This window comes from Acinonyx jubatus, chromosome E4, assembly GCF_027475565.1.
Source record: "Acinonyx jubatus isolate Ajub_Pintada_27869175 chromosome E4, VMU_Ajub_asm_v1.0, whole genome shotgun sequence".
Taxonomy (NCBI): domain Eukaryota; kingdom Metazoa; phylum Chordata; class Mammalia; order Carnivora; family Felidae; genus Acinonyx; species Acinonyx jubatus.
The window spans coordinates 68464126-68486107 of record NC_069395.1 but is presented as its reverse complement, the minus strand read 5'-3'; the positions used below and the strand labels follow the sequence as shown (position 1 = coordinate 68486107).

Sequence of the window (21982 nt, the reverse complement as noted above, 5' to 3'; positions counted from 1 at the left end):
CCCCCACCTCCACACTTTCCCGCGGTCCAGGCACGGGCTGCCAGGCCGCACCCTGCGACGCAGAGCGTCGCAGAGCGTGGGCGGTCCCCCCGGGAGGGGCGTGTGGGACGAGAGGGGTGCGAAGGCGAGGCCTGAGTGCAGCAAGCAGAGGTGCCAGCTCCCGCCTGGCATGGAGGGTCCGGACCCCGCCCCACCCCCCACCGGAGACCCCTCCCCTCCGTTCGCAGTGCCCAGCTGGGCCTGGAGGGGACATCGGAGCCCAATAGTCTCCCTGGCATCCAGCCCCCACCTTCCTGTCTCGACGCCCCCAACCCCTGGCCCGGGGCTCCCGCTCATGCCCCTAGGGTCACTTTCAGGGAAGGAGGGAGCTGTGGGAGCCCTGAATGCTGGGGGTGGGGGGTTGTGCCTGGAGCTCGGAGATGGAGGCAGCGGGCCAGGAGTGCTTAGATGGAGGGGCTGCGGCTCGGGTCCCCCCGGGCGCCCCGGGCGCCAGGGTCAACTCACCCATCTCCAGCCTGTTCTCAGTAGCTCAGGCAACAGCAGCGGCGGCGGCGGCGGCGGCGATGGCTGCGTGGCCCTTGAGGCCCCGGCGGGGAGATGCTGGCGTCTGCTGCAGCCTCTCACCCCATCTCGGGCTCGGGCGGAGGCTGAGGCATGCGCCCGGCATCGCGGGCATCGCGGCCCCGCGCCCGGCCCATAGCCCCGCGTCCCGGCCCCACCTCCACCCCTTCCCACGGTCCAGGCACGGCGGCCAGGCTGCACCCTGGGGCGCGGCGCGCGGAAAGGGCCCCCCGGGAGGGGCGTGTGGGGTGAGAGGGGTGCCAAAGGCAGGCCGGAACGCGGCGAGCATAGGTGCTGGCTCCCGCCTGGCTTGGCAGCTACGGACCTCGCCCCACCCCCCACCGGAGCCCCCTCCCGTCCGTTCACAGTGCCCAGCTGGGCCTGGGCGTGGGAGTGGGACCCCAATAGTCTCCCTGGCATCCGGCCCCCACCTCCCTGTCTTGAAGCCCCCAACCCCCGGACCCGGGATTCCCGCTCCCGCCCCTAGGGTCATGCTCAGGGAGGGAGGGGGCTGTGGGAGCCCTGAAGGCGTGGGGGGGGGGATTGTGCGGGCAGCGCCAAGTTCAAGGCGGAGGGCTAGGAGTGCGTGGATGGAGGGACTGTGGCGCGGGTCCCCCGGGGCGTCAGTGTCAACTCAGCCTGGTCTCAGCAGCAGAGGCAACAGCGGCGGCGGCGGCGGCGGTGGCGGCGGCGGCGGCGTTGGCTCCGCGGCCCCTGGAGCCCCAGGCTGGGAGATGCTGGCTTCCGCCGCAGTCTCTTGTCCCATCCCGGGATCCGGTGGAGGCTGCAGCGGGCTCCAGGCTTCGCGGGCGTCGCGGCCCCGGGCCCGGCCCCTATCCCCGCCTCACGCCCCCACCTCCACCCCTTCCCGCGGTCCAGGCAGGGCCGCCTGGCTGCACCCTGGGCCGCGGCGCGGGGGAGGGGCCCCTGGGGAGGCGCGCGTGGGGCGAGAAGTCTGCCGAGGCGAGTCCCGAGCGTGGCGAGCAGAGGTGCCGGCTCCCGCTAGGTTCCGTGGCTTTGGACCCCGCCCCACCCCCCACCGGAGCTCCCTCCCCTCTGTTCGCTGCCCCGCGCTGGGCCTGGCGGGGGGGGGGGGGGGGGGGGCGTCGGAGCTGTGGGTACCGTTGACAGTTAGGCCTCTGTGCGCATGCGCAGTGGTTGCCTCTTCTGAAGTGCGCAAGCGCGTTTGTGTTTGGCGGTATTCCTAGTTGCCGGTTACTGAGAAGTGGCAGCTACCCAAACGCGGATCCTCACTGCTGGGGTGTCGTGGCCAGGCGGGTTTGGCCTGTCTCCGGCGCTAGTGTTGGGCTCGGGAGGCAGCGGAAAGGGAGGGCGGGGTGAAGTCTCTGTGGAGCCCGCAGGCTTCGCAATGAAGAGGATTTGGGGGTTCGGGAGGGAGAAGGGCAGGTCGCCCATGGGCTCCGCTTCTGGCTTGCAGAGGCAGGGCAGGGGCGTTGGGCAGAAGAACAATACAACTGACAACTTGCTGCTGGGTTACCATGTCCAAGACAGAGATCTCAGAAAGATCCACAAGGCTGCCTGCATGGGCAACGCAGCGCAAGTGCAGCAGATTCTGTTCTTCGCGGAAAATGGCGTGGATGATAGAGACAAGATGAACAGGTAATAGGGGCTTGGAGGCTGGCAGGGAGCACATCTGGCCTGGCTCTACCTGTGCATCCGAGCCCTCCCTCGGGGGGCTGGGTTCTCTTCCCTCCTGAGGTCCCGCTGCCCCTCGGTCGTGGGAACCCTACGTGGTCTAGCACCAGGCCGACAGCGTGAGCGGCAAATACAAAGTCTTCAGCTGCCCTGGCACGTGCCCGTTAATTCCTGAATAGACCACTTGCCTCTCAAGTTTGACGTGATTTACCCAAATTTCAATAGTAACACACACGAAATTAAGTGTCGACAACATGTTGTTTTTAATGGACTCATTTTCATACCATAACGTCATAGAAAAGTGCATAATGGGAGAAATGATTCCTGTAATCAACTTCTGGGCTAGAAATTCTTGGGACAAAATCCAGTATCCAGTTTATGTCTGTGTACACTTAGGTGTGTGTGCTATTTCCTGAGGGACCTTGGAAGGACATTTTGAAGTGGAAGATGGCTCTGAATAGGAGGACTCCTTTTTCTCAAAATGTGTACCCTTCCTGTATTTGTCAGTGTTAGGTAAAGCAAATGAAAGCATCCTGGTTTTAAGAATTTTGGCTACACATGCTCTTCTTGTGATGTCATTAAGGAAATTTTTGGACTCACTCTCTTGTACATCTGAAACTGATAGAACACTGTATGTTAACGAACTGGAATTAACCTAAGAACTTATGTTTTTATATAGGAGGTAGATTTGCCCTTCCAGATATCAAAATGTACCTGAAATGTCCACAAATTATTCATTTACACACAGCTGAGAAGACAGATAAAGGAGTGGTGCAGAGTAGAACATGACCAACGCTCAAATATACATAAGACTTTTGAATTTGATACTGGTGACATTTCATATGAGTAGGAAAAGGTGAATTATTCCTAAGTAGTGGAGAAACAGCCAATTTGGAGAAAACTTGTTAGAATTTTATCTCCCTTAAAATAAGTTCCAGATGGGATATCAATTGAAAAATTGTAATATGCAAAATAAGAAAAGTAACAGAAAAAAATCCCACAAATGCCTATTTACCCATCCTAAGAATGACTTGAAAAGCAAGACTTTTGGGGGGTGCCTGGGTGGCTCAGTCAGTTAAGCCTCTGACTCTTGATTTCAGCTCAGGTCATAATCTCAGGTGTTCATGGGTTCAAGCCCTTCGACGGGCTCCCTGCTGTCAATGTGGAGCATGCTTGGGATTCTGTGTTGTCTCTCTCTGTCTCTCTCTCTCTCTCTGTCTCTCTCTCTCTCTCTCTCTCTCTCTCTCTCTCTCTATTTCTCTCTCAAAAAAAAAAATTGGGGCCCCTGGGTGGCTCAGTAGGTTAAGCGATCTGACTTTGGCCCAGGTCATGATCCCGTGCTTTGTGGGTTCGAGCCCCGCTTCAGGCTCTGTGCTGACAGCTCAGATTCTGTGTCTCCCTCTCTCTCTGCCCCTCCCTTGCTTGCACTCTGTGTCTCTGTCTCCGAAAAATAAATAAATATTAAAAAATATTTTTTTAAATCAAGAATTCTGGAGATTGATTTAGCAGCATAAAAAACTAAAAGCCTGTATCAGAAAATAATATTATTAAAATAGAAGACAATGCACTTGCAAATATTTACAACATATTTGTATCAGACAACAGAATCTATCTTCGTTTTACAGGGAAGTCTTTGAAATCAAAACGAACAAAAGCCTGTGATTTGAAATCGTGCAAAGTATTTCTTTGCATATCTACAAGGGACCAGTGGACATAGGGAAATATAGTGTCCCTGGGAAAAAAGAAATTTAAGTGAAAAAGGGACTGAAATACAATTTTCCATCTACAACCTTTGTGAAAATAGAGTGATGGTGCTTATACTGCCGCTTAAAGTTTAAGTTGTTTGCGACTTTCCAATAGACAATTTGGTGTGAGTACCACATTTAAAAAACATGTATTCATTTTACCCATCAATTTTATTTCTAGTAAAATATCTTTAGGAAATCACTAGAGATAAATGACATACATTTTGCTTTTCTCAGCACTATTTAAAATAGCAATGTATTAAGAAGAACTCGTATAATGGCTTTTACAAGTAAATGTCATTACATCCATAAGATGGATATGTGATCATTGAAAGTGGCATAGATAATAGATATACACAGAGATGCAGAGCTGTGCTTTAGTGGATCATTAAGTGAGAACAAAAATCAGTGTGATCGTAGGTACACACAAGCAGACTACAGTTTTATGTTAAGCCCAAAAATGCAGAAAATGTGACGACCTTTGTTATTTCTGAGCCTTTGTATTTACATGCATTTTTCTTTGCCTTCAAAGAAAATCTGTGCTTTCTACAGGAAAAGGTGTATAAAGGTCCTATTAAAAATTTATTCCCAACAGAAAGGGTTTATTGTCGTCGAAGTGATCCTGGAGAAGAGCAAGAATATTGATCTTATATACATAAAAATAATTTCTCACTTTGTGTTAAAAAATATTTTTGGATGTAAAATAAGAAAAGTGAGTCAATTGAAATGTTTTTTGAGGATTGGCACATTGGACAACTTTTGGCCTCTTCAGAAGTAAAGGGAGTATTTTTATTTGCACTTGTAGATTGTATTATGCATCTATTAATCCTATACATAAGTATTTCTGTTATAGGTAGCTTTATTACGTGTAATAGGTAAATGATTTATATTAATCATGAAAATAAAATATATTAGTTGTGTGCTTATGAAAAAAATAAGCCCTAGCAAACATAAGGGATTATTTACTGTTTCAGAAGTATGCTTTCCTTTATATACCTTGTCTTTCAAAATATTGAACTCTCCAAATGTATTCATCCACTCTTTCCATCTGTTTATTTATCACCTAGAACCTGCACATATATTATATAGCGGACATACTCTACCCAAGATTCTTTTGTTCTCAAAGACTTCAGTTTGCACAGTATGAGCAAGATGAGGAATTTCATTTATTTATTTTCTAAAGATATTATTTTTTAGGTTTATTTATTTATTTTGTGAGAGGGATGGCGTGGGGGTGGGGGTGGGGGTGGGGGAATGGAAGGACAGAGAGAGAATCCCAAGCAGGCCCCGTGCTGAAAGTAGGAACTTTTCCAATACATTTTTCAAAGAGTCCCAGCACGGGCTTGAGCCAGTGAACATGACATCATGACTTGAGCCCAGATCAAGAGCTGCACGCTTAACAGACTGAGCCACCCAGGTGCCCCAGCTTTTATCTTGTTTACTTTATGTTTTAAGTGTTATGTATTGTTGAGGGTGAAAGCATGAGCAGGGGGAGGGGGAAAGGGAGAGGAGGGACAGAGCATCTAAAGCAGGCTCTGCGCCAGATTTTATTTTTAAGTAATCTCTATACCCGTCGTGGGGCTCAAATTTACAACCCTGAGATCAAGGTCCTATGCTCTCCTGACTGAGCCGGCAAGGCACCCCTAAGATGAGAAATTTTACATTGAAGTATTAGGACTTAATCTCAATGGGAAGTTTTCCTCCTTCCTTTCAAAGTTCTGAAGATAGGAAATTGTAAAAGATAAGCTTTACCTGACCTTCTGAAATTTATGAGAGTAGTAACTACTAATATCGATCGCTGGAAATACTTGATTTTCGTACAATCTGTAGACCTCAATATTTAATAAAATGAACGCTTCCTAGTCATTGGAATCCTGAGTTTCCTGTGGCTTAAACTTTCTTGAGAAGCAAAGTAAGAAGTTCTTAAAAATGTATTCCTTTTTTTAATTTAGTCCTCTTTTCCTGTAATGCTTTTCAGAACTAAAATTTCTTTAAGTGCCAATCATATGACTAGAACTGCAATAGACCTATTGTGTATACCATCATTTCACATAATGGAAGGCACCAAGATTCTATGGTGTCCCACTATTTTATATACCAATTATTTTTTTAAAGTCCTGCCATTTACAGTTGTAAGACATTTTGAGTTATAAATTGCATTCCAATGTCAGAGATATTAAAATGTGACAAAATAAGCATCTTAGAATCATTGAAATGCAGTATTCTTGCTAATCCTTAAAACATATCTGCAAAGTAGGTGTAATTGTATCAAGGTACCTAATTGAAGTGTCGTCTATGTAAAGCAGTACTAATTGTAAAAATTATATTATCCAACAACTACTGAGATGTTATTTGCTAGGAATGCTAGGAAGTGTTCTAAATACTTGCATAGATTCTCATTTAAAATAAAATTTATTAATTTATTATTTATTATAAATAATATAAATATATATATCTATATATAATATATATATTTATATATAATTTATATAAATAATATAAATAAATAATTATTTATTATTTTATTCAAATAAAAATTATATTATCCAACAACTATTGAGATGTTATTTGCTAGAATGCTAGGAAGTGTTCTAAATACTTGCATAGATCCTCATTTAAGCATCACAATGAGGTCTTGTGAGATAACTACTCAGTATTTTATTTTATTTTATTTCATTTCATTTCATGGCATTTTATTTTATTATTATCTTTTTTTTTTTTTTTTTTACCAATCTCTACACCTACTGTGGGGCTTCAAACTCACGACCCTGAGATCAAGAGTTACATGCTCTTCAGACTGAGCTAGCCAGGTGACACGAGACAACTACTATTTTTATCCCCTTTTGTTGAGGACATTGAGGATAAGTCTAAGCAATAACTAGTGAGTGACAGAGTTAAACTAGGATTCAAACCCAAGTGGAGCTGAATCCCGAGGTCATGCTCTTTCTCTTCAAACAGGCTGCTCTTTTATTAGTGTGATGAGTAATCACTACTAAATATTGTACTTTCTCCAGAGGAAAACTGAATCTTTGTTTTGGAGGCATACGAATAACATGCTACTTAAGGCTTACAATTTCCTGAATTAACTGCAAGTTTTGAGAGAGTGCACTATCATTTCCTAAAAAGTCCTCTCACTTTTTTAGGACTGCTCTCCATTTGGCCTGTGCCAATGGCCATCCAGAAGTGGTGACCCTCCTAGTAGAGAGGAAATGTCATCTTAACCTCTGTGATAATGAAAACAGGACAGCTCTCATGAAGGTATGTAGTACCAGCTATGTCTGCCTGAGATGGATTTGATGTCATTACTTAGAATGAAAATGAAATTATTTATTGCCTCGAAACAAAACGAATTGGTGAAACCTGTGGCATGCTTACTTTAAATTCTCAGAATTTACACTCTGTTTCTTGGCATATCACTGACAGGCCGTACAGTGCCAGGAAGAGAAATGCGTAAACATACTATTGGAAAATGGTGCCGATCCAAATATTAGGGATGTGAGTGGCAACACTGCTCTCCACTATGCGGCCTTTGGTGATAATATATCCATAATAGAGAAACTGCTGCTATACAATGCGAATACTGAAGCAAGAAATAAGGTAAAGAACTAATTTATACATTATTTGAAATTTTATATATATACATGAATATTTTAGCCTCAAAATGTTTTATTTCACACACACACACACACACAGACACACACACACACTCACTCACTGAATTCTATACATCAGGCCCTGTCATCATGGAAAGAACTCCAATGACAAGTCAGGGAGGGCTAGAAAAAGGCAGTGCCCACAGAAAGGGCAAAGTTGTATCTCCCAGCCACCCTTCCACCCCAGAAAGAAAATGTTTCCATTAGTGCCTACAAGTGGATGGTAGTCTCAGAGCCCATAAAGAACTAAAGGTCTAGAGGGGAGTGAGGTGATGATGGAGGCTAGGGGCTATGCAGGGGCTTAGGCAAGGGGCGCTGCAGGGGATAGGTGGGAGGAGGAATGGAGACCCAGACCCAGCAGGGAGAGCTTGGATGTGTGCAAGCGGGAGGAGAAAGCAGCAGGTTGTAGGTGCTGGGCACTGCAGGCACCGGTGCTCTGAAGATGAGGGCATTGGGGTCAGGTCATATCTTGACATCCAGCAAAGGCATCTACTTGTGTTGGTAGCCACTCGGCCAGCCATGTACCATGTTGGGGTGTCCCACTTCAGAGAGTAGCTCCTGCTCAACCTTGTGTAGCTCCTCAGCAGGGTTGTAGCTGTACATGGGGAGTAGATGATGGCCACACTTGCTGGCCCACCTTCCTTTTCTTTGACATGCATTACCTTTCACTGCTGAAGCCCCTAGAGGAACACCCTTGGTTGACACGGGCAGGGTCAATTTTACGTATATGGAAGTTCAAGGATTCCCTGAATGAAAATATTTGCAATAACTTACTTATCTAAGATTTCTTCTTCCTTCCTTCCTTCCTTCCTTCCTTCGTTTCTTCTTATTTTTTATTTACTTTTGAGAGAGAGAGAGACAGAGACAGAACAAGACGGGGAGAAGGGCAGAGAGAGGGAGACACAGAATCTGAAGCAGGCTCCAGGCTCCCAGCTGTCAGCACAGAGCCCAATGCAGGGCATGAACTCATGAGCCATGAGATTAAGACCTGAGCCGAAGTTGGATGCTCTACCAACTGAGCCACTTAGGCACCCCTAAGATTTCATTTTAAATGAGGATACGTTAAAGAAACAGAGAATACTGCTTTGTTTTATGTATTTATGGCAAATATTTATGAAAACAGTATATTTGTTAAAGGTAACACTTATTTTGTTTTCAAATATTTTTCCCATCCAATTTTTTTTATTAGTGAAAAACAACACAGGAAAGCAAAATTTGCCCTAGGCTTTGTCTTAAAACTCAAAGAAAACAACTGCATTTTACAATAAAAAACATCGCTGCTGTTGACAAGTTCCTATTTGATAAAAAAGTGATTTATGGGGCGCCTGGGTGGCACAGTCGGTTAAGCGTCCGACTTCAACCAGGTCACGATCTCACGGTCCATGAGTTCGAGCCCCGCGTCGGGCTCTGGGCTGATGGCTCAGAGCCTGGAGCCTGTTTCCGATTCTGTGTCTCCCTCTCTCTCTGCCCCTCGCCCGTTCATGCTCTGTCTCTCTCTGTCCCAAAAATAAATAAACATTGAAAAAAAAATTAAAAAAAAGTGATTTATAAAAATGGGATTTATCTTTTATTGGCCAAGGCTTAAGGGAAAAAAGGGGAAAGGAGGGAGCAGTCAGAACTAAGTAGGCCAATTTGGAAATTTGACAAGTGAGATAAAATAACAAGAAGAGGCTGTTTGTTTTATTGTTTTTTTTTCCCCTTCAGTTTCTATGTTTAGTCAAGGAGTCTTCAATTTTTGAGGGGAATAATTGTTACTTAGGGAAACAGTGAGTTGCAAACCTGCCTAGAGACCAAGTGTAGGAGGACTCAGAAGAAATCAGATTGGCAGTGAACAGGTGGTTGATTACGTGGGCAATGAGAAGAAAGAACAAAGAATTAACTGTCATATAATCCTATTCTGGCAGAAACAGCCACTTAGGTAAGAGTCTAAACTCTGCTCTGAAATCTAGAATATCTTGATGGGAAGTAAGAAGTTTAAAAGTAATGCAATCAAGTTGCATTTTGACTTTACATTTAGTCCCTGTTCTACCTCCGCTCAGGGAAATTAAATGCAGTTTTGATAAGTCATTCTTTTGGCTAAATCTTCAAATGATAGAGGGAGTTGGCCACAGAGATGAGACTGATGTGATTGTCTGCTGCACCACTCTCAGCTAGAATTGTGGTGGTGAATCCCCGTGCCCTGGGGAAGTTTCAATTTTTTTTTTTAACAAGCCTAAACTCTCTCCCGAAGAGTTTGAGTAAATCTAGTAACGTGTATACATAGACATGGATATTTAGAAATATTTTTTTGAGACTGTGCTACAACTCTTGGTTAAGAACTACTGGGGTGTGTGGGTGGCTCAGTCGGTTAAGCATCTGACTTCAGGCTCAGGTCATCATCTCACAGTTCACAAGTTCTAGCCCCGTGTTGGACTCTGTGCTGACAGCTTAGGCAGAGCCTGGAGCCTGCTTCATATTCTGTAGTCTCCCTCTCTTTTTGCCCCTCCCCTGCTCGTGCTCTTTCTCTCTCGCCCACAAAAAGTGGACATTTAAAAAAACTTTAAAAGAAGCTAACTACTGAATGGAGGGGTACCCAGGTTTTTCAGTTGATTAAGCGTCCGACTTCCACTCAGGTTGTGATCTCATGGTTTGTGAGTTCGAGCCCCACATTGGGCTCTGCACTGATGGTGCAGAGACACATGAGAGTCTCTCTCCCTGCCCCTCCCCCACTCACTCACGCTTGCTCTCTCTCTCTCTCATATTCATAGCCATTTGGTTATTACAAGCAGTGTTTTCCTGATTGCAATAGGAGAAAATCTTGAATCTTCTTTATTAGTTGAAGCTATGTGACCAACTGTCTTATGATGTCTGTTAAATTCATATAGCCCTGGCATAATCCAAATGGTAGTTTTAAACATGGACATGCAGTTAGTGACAATACAGTTGGGAATTGTTTTCATAATTTAGTTTCAGCATAGTTGTGAACTAATTTGTCTACTTGATTAACAGTCTGGGAGAATTAAACACAGATAGATTACAGTTTTTATAAGCATTGGAAAAATTCTTAAGGGGGGTGTTACGAGTCTTTTTGTTGTGATTCTTTTAGACAGAGAGAGTGTGAGTGGGGGAGAAGGGCAGAGAGAGAGAGGGAGAACCTCAAGCAGGCTCCAAGCTCAGTGCCAAGCTTGATGCAGGACTCAGTCCCACAACTCTGGGATCGTGACCTGAGCTGAAGTCAAGCATCAGATGCTCAACTGGCTAAGCCACCCAGGCTCCCCTCTTATGAGTCTTAGGAGCACTTTTTATTACATGTTGGGGCCTAAGTTTTTGGTAAAACGTGATACTGATACTTCAGGAAAGATTTACATACAAATATATGCTTTACGCACAACCAAAACACCCGTGGGCTATTGACTAAATTTGGCCCCTGGATGTGTTTCGTTTCCTCCATACATTGAGTCAACATTTAAAATTATGACGCTCATGCAGAAATCTGGATTTCAGACTCTTCTTATAGAATCATACCTGGTACTTTGAGCCCATACTACTGTTTGGTATGCATTCCAGCGGCTGACCTTTTTACATGAGGTATGGGTGTGTCCAGTTTGCTACTGTCCCCACTTAGGTTCTTCACTTACTCGAGTCACCTACTTTGCCTCCATAAGCATTGCGTTTACAATTACTGTTTTATTATATACACACACACACACACACACACACAAACACCCACACACACATATTTATACACACATATACGTATATATACATATATATATACATATACATATGTGTGTATATATACATATATATACATATATATATGTATATATATATATATATATATATTTTAGACTGCGCTAATCAGATCTCTTTGGACACAAAGAAACCTTGGTAATTTTTTTCAAAGTTAATTTTGACAAAGAGAGAGAGAGAATCCCTAGGAGGCACTGGGTTTGAACTCATGAATCATGAGACCATGACTTGAGCCAAAGTCAAGAGTCAGATGCTTAACTGACTGAGCTACCCAGGCGCCTCTGTTTTATGGTCTATTTTGATAAAGATTTCAAGGTTTTCAAGGCAATCCATGTTAATTTATAATATATATTTTGTATTTGATGTTAATGTCTTCGGAATAGGATTGAATTTTCCAAGTTAGACTTTCTAAGTTGTTTTTGTATTGTATTCATTTTTTTAACGTTTATTGATTTTTGAAGGAGAGAGAGCACATGCATGAGTGGGGGAGGGGCAGAGAGAAAGGGAGACACAGAATCCCCAGCAGGCTCCAGGCTGAGCTGTCAGCATAGAGCCCAATGCAGGGCTTGAACTCACAAACCACGACATCATGACCTGAACCGAAGTCGGCCTTTTAACTGACTGAGCCACCCAGGTGCCCCATAAGTTAGTTTGAAAACAAGACACTTTTTCCTTCTGTGTACTATGAATAATCGTATTCCTGGGGTGCCTGGGTGGCTCAGTCGGTTGAGCGTCCGACTTCGGCTCAGGTCATGATCTCGCTGTCTGTGAGTTTGAGCCCCGTGTGGGGCTCTGTGCTGACAGCTCAGAGACTGTAGCCTGCTTCGGATTCTGTGTCTCCCTCTCTCTCTGCCCCTTGCCCGCTCAGGCTCTGTCTCTCTCTGTCAAAAATAAATAAACATTAAAAGAAACAACATTTGAATAATCGTATTCCTATTGGAATATTTGCAAACCGTATTAGATTAATCATGGTTACAGTTGAATAGGTTATGCCTATTGCAGACAATATTCTCTTTCTCCTCAGCATTGTTCCCTAAAAATGCAAATAATGTAGTCACTTTCATTATGCTAAAAATGATCTCTATAACTCAGTGTTTGAATTTTTATTGATAAGCCATTATATTTTTATTTCCAATTTATATTTTGCCTAAAATATAAAGTAAGTAGCTATTCCAGTGGAAACTGGAATACAACTAGAATACAGATTTTTTTAGAAGTAGATATGTATTAAGGTCCCAGGATTATTATAATTGACAATAAAATTTCATATGGAGCTTCCTAACAGTTAAGATAAAAATTTAGCATTTTATAATAGGAGAAAGCCCATGGGCTATTTAATATTAAGTAATCAAAGTTCATTTGAAGCTTAACTCTTGGAGTTCTGAGCCCATCTCCTTGGTGACCCATTTGGAGCAGCGATGCCTTATGTTGACATCTCGGATGTCAGTGGATCCTGATACCACTGACAGAAGACAAGCAAGTTTGTAGAACTTGGGGAAAAGCTTCATCTTTATCGGAAATCTCTCCAAACTATATCCCTGAAACTCTGATTCCTCAAATGTGAATGTTTGCCACAAAAAGGATTGTCAAATGGGGACTGAGCAGATTTACATGGGTTTCTGTAATGCCAGACATATAATGCAGTTTTATAATATTTCTCAAACATAGATGATCATGAAATCTTTCCATTGGGACATAGTACTTACCTTCTGGCAAAGAAGGTATTCTTTGGAAGATAATTTAAGAAACACTACTCCAGAGATCATCATTTAGGTTATTAATTCAGTAAAAGTACTTAAAGCATATACTGCTGTGTTTTGGAGTTTGGAGATACAGAGATAAGAAATAGCCCCTGCCCTCAAGAAGCACTTGGTTTACATAGGGAACAATAACTACAGTATACCATGATAAGTACTGTGATAGAAGCAACGATCTTGGAACCAGTGAGTGTTTGAAGTGAGTTTGGGAGAATGACTTCATATAATCTGTTGAAGAAGGTGGAGAAGGGCTATTTTATTAAAAACCATTTTTAATGTGTATTTCTTTTTGAGAGAGAGAGAGAGAGAGAGAGAGAGAGAGAGAGAGAGAGAGAATCTGGAACAGGCTCCAGGTTGTGCGCTGCCAGCATGGAGCACAATGCAGGGATCGAACTCACAAACCCTGAGCTCATGACCTGAGCTGCAGTTGGTCACTTAACCAACTGAGCCACCCAGGTGCCCCAGTGGAGGAAGGCTATTTTAAAGAGAAGCAGCAGCAGGTGAAAGCACAGTGGTGGGAAGGAAGAGGCCATTTTTTATTTACTTTTTGTATTATATGTTTAAGTTTAGAGGATCTTTTGTATGTTTTAAAATTCCGTATGGAAAGGTATAATTTTGTAAATTCTAAATTGTTTTTGCTCTTTTACAGGATAACATCACACCACTTCTAGTTGCTGTAAATGAAAACAAACAGCAAATAGTGGAAGTTCTGGTAGAAAAGGCAGCAAATATACATGCAGAGGATAAATTAAAAAGGTGCAGTAGTTTTCTTTTAAACCTTAGTATGGTTCTACAGTGGTAATAATTATTCAAGTCAGGAAGATTAACTTCAGAAGAAGATGATTAATTTATAATTATATAGTGAAAAATATCAACACATCACCAGTTAGGTAGAAAGCAATTATTCTGAGTGGGCAACATGAAGAACAGGGTATAGCAGAATTCATATTCCTTGATGATGTTGACTTATGTCATTTGCAGTGTTTATTTTTAAGTAGGTTCCATGTTCGGCGTGGAGTCCAACGCTGGGCCTGAACTCATGACTCTGAGATCAAGACCCGAGCTGAGGTCAAGAGTCTGATGCTTAACCAACTGAGTCACCCAGTTGCTCCTGCAATGTTTTTTGTTTGTTTGTTTGTTTTTTGTTTTTTTTCTGCCACATGATTTTGTGTTAACTAAAGGGATTTCACTTTAGTTTTATAAAGGGTGGACTCTCAGCTCTTAATTTACTTAATGGCACCATATTGGCCTTCTTAACCCCTTTATGGTATTTTTTACACTTCTACTTCATAGAGGCACTTGGGTGGCTCAGCTGGTTAAGCATCCGACTTTGGCTCAGGTGATCATCTCATGGTTCATGGGTTGAACCCCACATCAGGCTCTGTGCTGACAGTGCAGAGCCTGCTTCGGATTCTCAGTCTCTCTCTCTCTCTCTCTCTCTCTGTCTCTCTCTGTCTCTGTCTCTCTCTCTCTGTCTCTCTCTCTCTCTCTTTCTCTCTCTCTCTCTCTCTGTGTCTCTGCCCCTTGCCCACACTCTCGTGTGCACTCTCTCTCCTTCTCAAAATAAATCGTAAATAAACTTAAAAAAAATTTCTACTTCATATACATTTTTCCTTCAAAGATGTATATTGGGGTGCCTGGGTGTCTCAGTTGGTTAAGTCTATGACTTTGGCTGTGGACATGATGTCATGGTTCGTGGGTTCGAGCCCCAGGCCGGGCTCTGTGCTGACAGCTTGGAGCCTGGAGGTGCTTTGGATTCTGTGTATCCCACTCTCTGTCCCTCTCCTTGCTTGAGCTGTGTCTCTCAAAAGCAAATAAATGTTAAAAAAAAGATGCATATTAAACATAAATAGGATTTGTTGTGTCTTTTGGATGACACTTTTCTTTAAATTGCTTTTTTTTTCTTTTTTGAGTAATACTGATGTCGTTAGGTGATCTCTAAGTGATGATTAATTACTATTACCAAGTCTCATCAGGTTTTATCCTTTTTCATGTCCAGTATATGTATTTTTGATTTTATTTTCAATTGGTAGGAGTAGAAAGATGAAAGATAACTTTCACTGTATAGACTTATCCTTTAATGAGGATAAGTTATAGGTGGGTGATAAAGAAGGAAGAGATGTGCTTTAGAGTCACACAAGACTAAGTTGATTCATAGCTTTCCTACTGGCTAGGTGTTGTGACCTTGGGAGTGTTACGTATCATCACTAAATATGTTACCTGATACGAAAAGGAGGATAATAATATATCCTTCAAGGGTGGTTGTGCGTAAATAATATTTTATATACATAGCATTTAATTTAGTGCCTACCATATGCTCATCAGCATCGTTAACTGTATTTATGCCTCTTTTGTTAGCATTCGCATTAAAATATTATCATTTTAAGCCTGCAGATAGTTTTTATACTTGCTTGACCTCTAGATGGCTTTGAAGTGCACTATATCAGATTAAGGAAAACGTGGGGAATTATTTTTTTTTAAATCTTTACCTATTCAGATAAGTGACCTAGCATAGTTTCTTGTTTATCAAAAGACGTTAAATTAGCAAGTCTATAATACATTACCCAAGTGGGACAAGAAGCTTCCTTTTTGTCCCTTCATTTTACTCTTGGAGATCATTTACACAGATGAACACTGAAACATGTAAATGGTCGATTCTGAACAGATAGGCAAGATATTAACCTGATAAAGTATATCAAATTAGCTGTTTAAATAACTCTAAATTCCTAAGAGTGAAGTTATCTCTGTTATTTTAGAACAGCCTTCATGCTTGCTGTAAATTATGACTCAACAAATGTAGTCAGGCTTCTTCTTCAGCAAGGTATTGATCCCTTTCCTCAAGATGTATATGGATGGGCTGCAGATGAATATGCTTATATTAAGGGTTTTAATCTGTAAGTGTTTGTATTAAAATGCTAGTTATTACTAAACTGAGGTTTAAAATAATTTAACTGTTAACTTCGTATGTAACAGATGGGATTTCGTAGTTTGATCAGGCAGTTTTGGAATGGCAGTCGGTTAGTCCACAACATTAGCCAGAAATCAAGCAAAGGACTAGACTAGTTGGAAGGAGGAACGTGTGCAGGATTCTTTATCTCAGGACTTTTGAGACATTTCTCCTCCAGGATCCTAACCTTATCCATTTCATTTCAAGTATAACCCCTCTGCATGGGACACAAATAATGTTACATCTGTGTTTTCTAACTAGTAACTTGGGTCTTGAAATGTTCACTTTTGTACAAGACCCTCTACTTTCCTTTGAGGGCTATCTCCTGTACTCTGTCCCTTGAATTTTCCACGAACCTAAGGAGCACCCTAAGACCAAAGAGACAGTCCTCTTTCACAAGTCATTTGGAGGGGAAAAAAGGACATCCTGATCATTCTACAGTTTCCTTTGATTCTGTTGCTGCAGCATTGCTGTTGAAACTGGTGCTGTAGTCTGGTTGTGATTGACCTTTACTCCCAGGATTCCCTTGCTGATCCAGTTTTCAGTCTTCATGGTGTTGCACACTTAGATTTCAAAGCTACAAAGTTTCTTTGTTCACTGCACATGCACATATGCTCAGCAGCTATCCCAAAGCACCAGCACCCTGTTTGGGCAGCTGGGCCTCCTGGCTTTCGCCATACACCCCTGTCCCTCCACACTCAAAGACCTTATGTGGAACCTATATCTTAGCCTAGACTTTCCTTATGAGTTACCCTTTGAGGATCTCGTTTGGTTTGTTGTTGTTGTTGTTGTTGTTGTTGTTGTTGTTGTTGTTTTGCCAGAAGATGTTAGTTGGGACCATTCTAAGCTGTCAGAGAGGTTCAAATGATGCTGCAGGAAGAGATCGGACTTCTCTTTCTCCTTTGTTAGCAGATATGTACCCCTGCCTTTTTTTAAGTAGGCTCCAAGCCCAGCGTGGAGTCCAACGTGGGGCTTGAACTCACGAGCCTGAGATCAAGACCCAAGCTGAGATCAAGAGTTGGATGCCCAACGGACTGAGCCACCCAGGTGCCCCTGGACCACCGGTTTAAATCCTGTGGAGCATCTTTTTCTGAAGTCATGGAAGGTCTCATCTTGCCCTTCCCAGAGTAATGAGCATCACCTAAGAGGCCATGGCCTGAGAGGCCATGTTTTGGGTATAATATCTCATTAAATCCTCTTATCAACCTTATAAAATAAGGCAGTAATTTCCCTTGTTTTATAGAGGGAGATTTTGAGCCAAAGAGAAGTGGCTTCTCCAAGAACAAATAGCTATAGGTTATAGAGCTAGGACTTCTGAGTTCCAAACTCTTTCCATTCTGGCAAGCGAATTCTAATTATTCTCATTTCTATTTGATGTGTATTTACTTTTGATAGAGGGAGACGGAGTACGAGCTGGGGGGGGGGGTGGTTGCAGAGAGAGAGGAAGACACAGAATCCGAAGCAGGCTCCAGGCTCTGCGCTATCAGCACAGAGCCCAACGTGGGGCTCAAAGCCATAAACCGTGAGATCATGACCTGAGCTAAAGTTGGATGCTTAACTACCCAGGTGCCCCTGGCAAGCTAGTTCTAATTTACTAAGCTAGAATGCCCTCAATTCATGACTGGTTCATCTTCCTGTTTTTTTCTTCTTTAAGTACAGACTTAATGAAAAGCTTCTAGAACGTACAAATTTGAAGTATATGGGGTAATTAAAGTTTTGATAGTTGCTCTGATATTATTTGAAATACTCTAAGAATTTGATGTATTTGGTAAATGTTTTTCATATCAGTGTTAAAATAGTAATATTATTTATCACCCTTTTTTATACATAGCAGTAACGAAATAATTTGCCGACATAAAGAAGAAATCATGCTGAAAAATTCTTTGCAAAACAGCCATCCTGGTAAGACTTTACATAGTGAATTGCTCTTGGTGGTCCTAACATAAGTAAAGTCAGAGTAAGGGTGTTTTGATAATGAAAGAACAATGAAGAAAAGAACACCAATGTGTAAATTGCATGTATATTTTTTCTTTCTTAATTTCTCTCTTTATAGTCTAACGTTCAGAATTATTTAAGAAGTTAACTGTAGGTAATTGAAAATATAAGGCAGTATTATCTGAAAAGAAATTCATTATTTTAGTCATGACCCCTAAAATACCATGTGACATCTTTGTGTAATCAATACGAAAATGCTTTGTTAACTGTTTATTTAATTTTGAGAGAGAGAGAGAGAGAGAGAGAGAGAGAGAGCAAGAGAGGGACAGAGGAAGGTAGACAGAGGATCCAAAGCAGGCTCCACCACTGACAGCAGAGAGCCCAGTGTGGGGTTGGAACTCGTGAGCTGCGAGATCACGACCTGAGCCAGGGTCAGATGCTTCACCAACTGAGCCATCCAGGTGCCCAGAGGAAAAAAGATTTTTAAGTTAGTATGTTTTATGTTTCCTCCATAAACATATTATAACAAATTGCACTTGTTATAACAATGGATCTTTTATAAAATGTTTACAAATGGATTATATTCAGTAAATACTGTTACCTAGCGATTTGTCTCATTAAAAAATGAACCAGCCCTCAAACTGGGAATTCTACAGTACTTTCCTGGTACCATAAACAAATGGCAAATAATAAGAATTGAAAATCTTAGCTAGTGTGCAGCACTGCCAATGAGATTGTTTTTTTACAGATAGCTTCCAGGAGTACCGAAGAAAACCAATGCCTTGTTGAGAGGCATAGGTTATTTCACATATTGTCTCAACAAGGTCTCACCATTATCAACTTCACTCCTCATAAATCAAGACAGAATGAGAGGGGCGCTTGGGTGGCTGCGTCGGTTAAGTGTCCAACTCTTGATTTCAGGTCAGGTCATCATCATCTCACAGTTGGTGAGTTGTGGAGTCCTGTGTCAGACTTCTCTGTCGGGCTCGTTGCTGACAGCTCAGAGCCTGTGTGGCATTTTCCCTTTTCCTTCTCTCTCTGCCCCTCCCCTGTACATGCATGCTCTGCATCTCTCAAAAAAAATAAACATTTAAAAACAACAACAACAAATCCAGAATGAGATATGTTGACTTCATTAGAACAATGTTTTCTTCTGTTTGTTGGAGAATTGTCATGACACTGTAATTTTGTTAGAATAAGATACTCTGTTGCCATTAGTCAAAATGTTATCTTCGCAAGTATTCAAATAGGGCAACTTGGGCTCCAGAAATTATAATAACAGCACAAAAATGTTTCACAATCACACACACACACACACACACACACACACACACACACACACAAAATGCTACTGTTGCTCCCTAGTTGTGGCACCTAGTGCACTGTACAATCTGAAAAGTAGGAAGAAAGCTTTAACTTGGAAGACTGTTACCAAAGGATTTCTGTAGGTTAGTTTTGGAAGTTACAGGAAAGGTAAAGATAGAACAGACAGCGTTTTGATCATTAAGGTGCTCATAACAGAATAGAGCTGTCCCTGCGGTTTTTGAAACAGAAAAGTTTCTGTGGTTTTTAAAAATAATTTTCAAAGGAATCATTTTTATTCATGTCCATTTGTTCACTTCACAAGTAACTCTTAAGTGCCTGTTAGCTACTAAGTGTTATCCCGTTGTTGTAGAATACAAACATTCAAAAACCAGTCTCTGCACCCCAGGAGTTTGTTGTTACCACTGCCATTTGTATTATTTACTCTATTTAGTGCTTACTGGGTGCCAGAGTCTCATAGAGCTTATAATTATCATTGTTATTTTATATTGGCATTTGTTCCAGTTACCGTAAGTTCCCGGTGAGGAATCTGAGTTTTCAAGGACTGGGTAGAATCTACGGTAAGCATGCAGAGTGAGGAGTTCAGTTTGCCAGGTAGAGAGGCAGAAGGACCAACATTTGTATGTTTGACAATGTTTGTAAACTATCACGATTACGTGTTTGGCGGAGTACACAGCAGTGCAGAGGCGAAGGTGTACGAGTGAACTTAGCAGGATTTATGAGCAGTTGGGTTTTGCTGGTAGAAAACGTGTGCTATGGGAATGGTTGGGAATGAGGTGAATACGTAGGTAAGACAAGCTTATGGAAGTTTGTTAGTGCTATAGAAAGGAGTAGATCTTACCCCACAGGCCTTGGGAAATTTCTTCGGTAGAATGCTTTTAGCGGCAAATAATAGGTGACTTCTAACAGTGACTAAAACAGTAGGAACCAGAAATGTTTTGATGGTCAGTGATGTCATCAGGATCCCAGTCATCACTTGTTCAGTTCTGGAGTTGGGGGTATTTTTATTTCTCCTTTCCGGGGTGGCTATTTAGCAACAGCTCCAGGTATCATATTCTCACATGGCAACATCCAGTGGGTGGGAAGGACTGCTTTTCTTTAGGTGTTGCTTTTCACTAGGAAGAGGCTTGCAGTAGACTTCCTCTAACATTTTAAAGACTAGGTTATGTCACATACTCATTCCTAAAGTGGTCCCTGGTAAATCAGGTACTGTGATCAGCTTAGAATAATCCTTTCTCTTTTTGAAGCCAGGGTGAGGCCACCTTCTCTGTGTATGGAGACAATAAATATCCAAATAAAGTTGTGATTCTCTAGCAAGAATGAGGAATATGGAATGGCTCTTAGGGAGGGAACCAGCAGTATTTGATGCAGGGATTTTGGAGAATTTGAAGCAGAAGACTAATAAGATTAGATTTGAGTTTAGGACACTCTGGTTATGGCATAAAATACAGATCACCAAGCCTTTTTCCTAAAGAGCCAGTGAATATTTTAGGCGATGTGGTTTCTCAGCTCTGCCCTTGTAGTGTGAAAGCAGCCATAGCAATATGTAAGTGAAGACATGGGGCTATGCCCCAATAAAACATTATTTACAGAACGAGATGGCAGGTTGGATTTGACCTGTGGCCATAGCATGCTGAACCCTCATATGGAGGATAGGTTATAGGAAACCACACAAAGAGACTGGGAGGCAAAGGAAGCTCTTGTTTTCTTAGCCTAGTATTAGTCCATTGTGAAACTTTCAGCTGTGTAGTTTGAAAACGTCAGGGGGTTCAATTTATTCCATTAATTTTTTTCAGGGCCTTGTGTCTTTCTCATTTGTTTTGCTTATTTTTTTTATTCATTTAAGAAATATCAATAATATTTTGTGGCTTTTTTTTTTCCCTGCGAAAATTATCAGTTAAGAACTCACGTTTGACTAGGGCAATGGCAGGGAAAAGACAAAGCAGAGACCAAAACAGTATAGTAATACGAATCTGTGATTCCTGAATATGAAAAGTTAAGGGGTGAGAGAGAACTCTCAGAAGATTCAGAAGATTCAGAAGTTTCCAGGTTGTGTGCCAGCATGTAAATTGGACATGAAAAATGTGTAGGACTTTATCAGATGAACAGAGGAGAGCAGCAGGAATGAGGATACAGTAATTATGACTTTTGATTATTTTGGCAATGATTGCCTTTAATAGGTGAAGTATATTTTTAATTTTCTAAGAAATTAAGGAAAGGAAAGAAACAAAACACTATAATCAGTAGTATGTTTCTATATTGTGTCTGATAGTTCTGTTTTTTCTAGAACAATCCGTTACTTCTTTTCATTCCTATCTGCCAGAAAAATGAACTAAGTCCTAGTTAGTTGGAAAAATTAACTGATTTTTCATATTTGAGAGGAACTTGTGTATGGTAGAACATAGTGGCAACCACCAGGATTCTCTCTCTCTCTTTTTTTTTTCTGAGTAAAATAGGACTTTTGCTTGTTTCACACTTTGTGACATCATGATTTCATCTATTCCTTTTAAACCTTTCTTCGCATGGATATATAGGAATGTAGGAATTTTGAAGGCAAATACCAAGAAAAAGAGATTCCAGGAAAGGTATTCTGTGACATAACTTTCTGACTGTAACCACGTGTATGACATCAACCCAAATAATAAAATTTCATATAATGCGTTGTGATAGAGG

The 21982-nt window shown here is 42.0% G+C and overlaps 1 protein-coding gene across 12 annotated transcripts in view; it reads left to right on the top strand.

Annotated features, from left to right (window-relative positions):
- The first annotated feature begins 1653 nt into the window (after positions 1–1653).
- Positions 1654–21982, top strand: part of LOC106984159 (ankyrin repeat domain-containing protein 26-like) — a 197336-nt gene continuing 177007 nt past the window's right edge. For 4 of the 12 annotated variants that reach the window (XR_008292942.1, XR_008292944.1, XR_008292945.1 and 1 more), the window contains exons 1-5: positions 1658–2181; positions 7106–7220; positions 7386–7559; positions 13754–13860; positions 17883–17953. Coding sequence is in view for 5 of the 12 variants with exons in the window: in XM_053208883.1 (XP_053064858.1) it covers positions 1931–2181; positions 7106–7220; positions 7386–7559; positions 13754–13860; positions 17883–17953 (718 nt within the window). In the remaining 7 variants the exon portion in view is untranslated. Of the gene's footprint in view, positions 2182–7105; positions 7221–7385; positions 7560–13753; positions 13861–17882; positions 17954–21982 lie in introns of all 12 variants that reach the window. The other 8 variants (XR_008292948.1, XM_053208884.1, XM_053208886.1 and 5 more) reach the window with 5 other exon arrangements.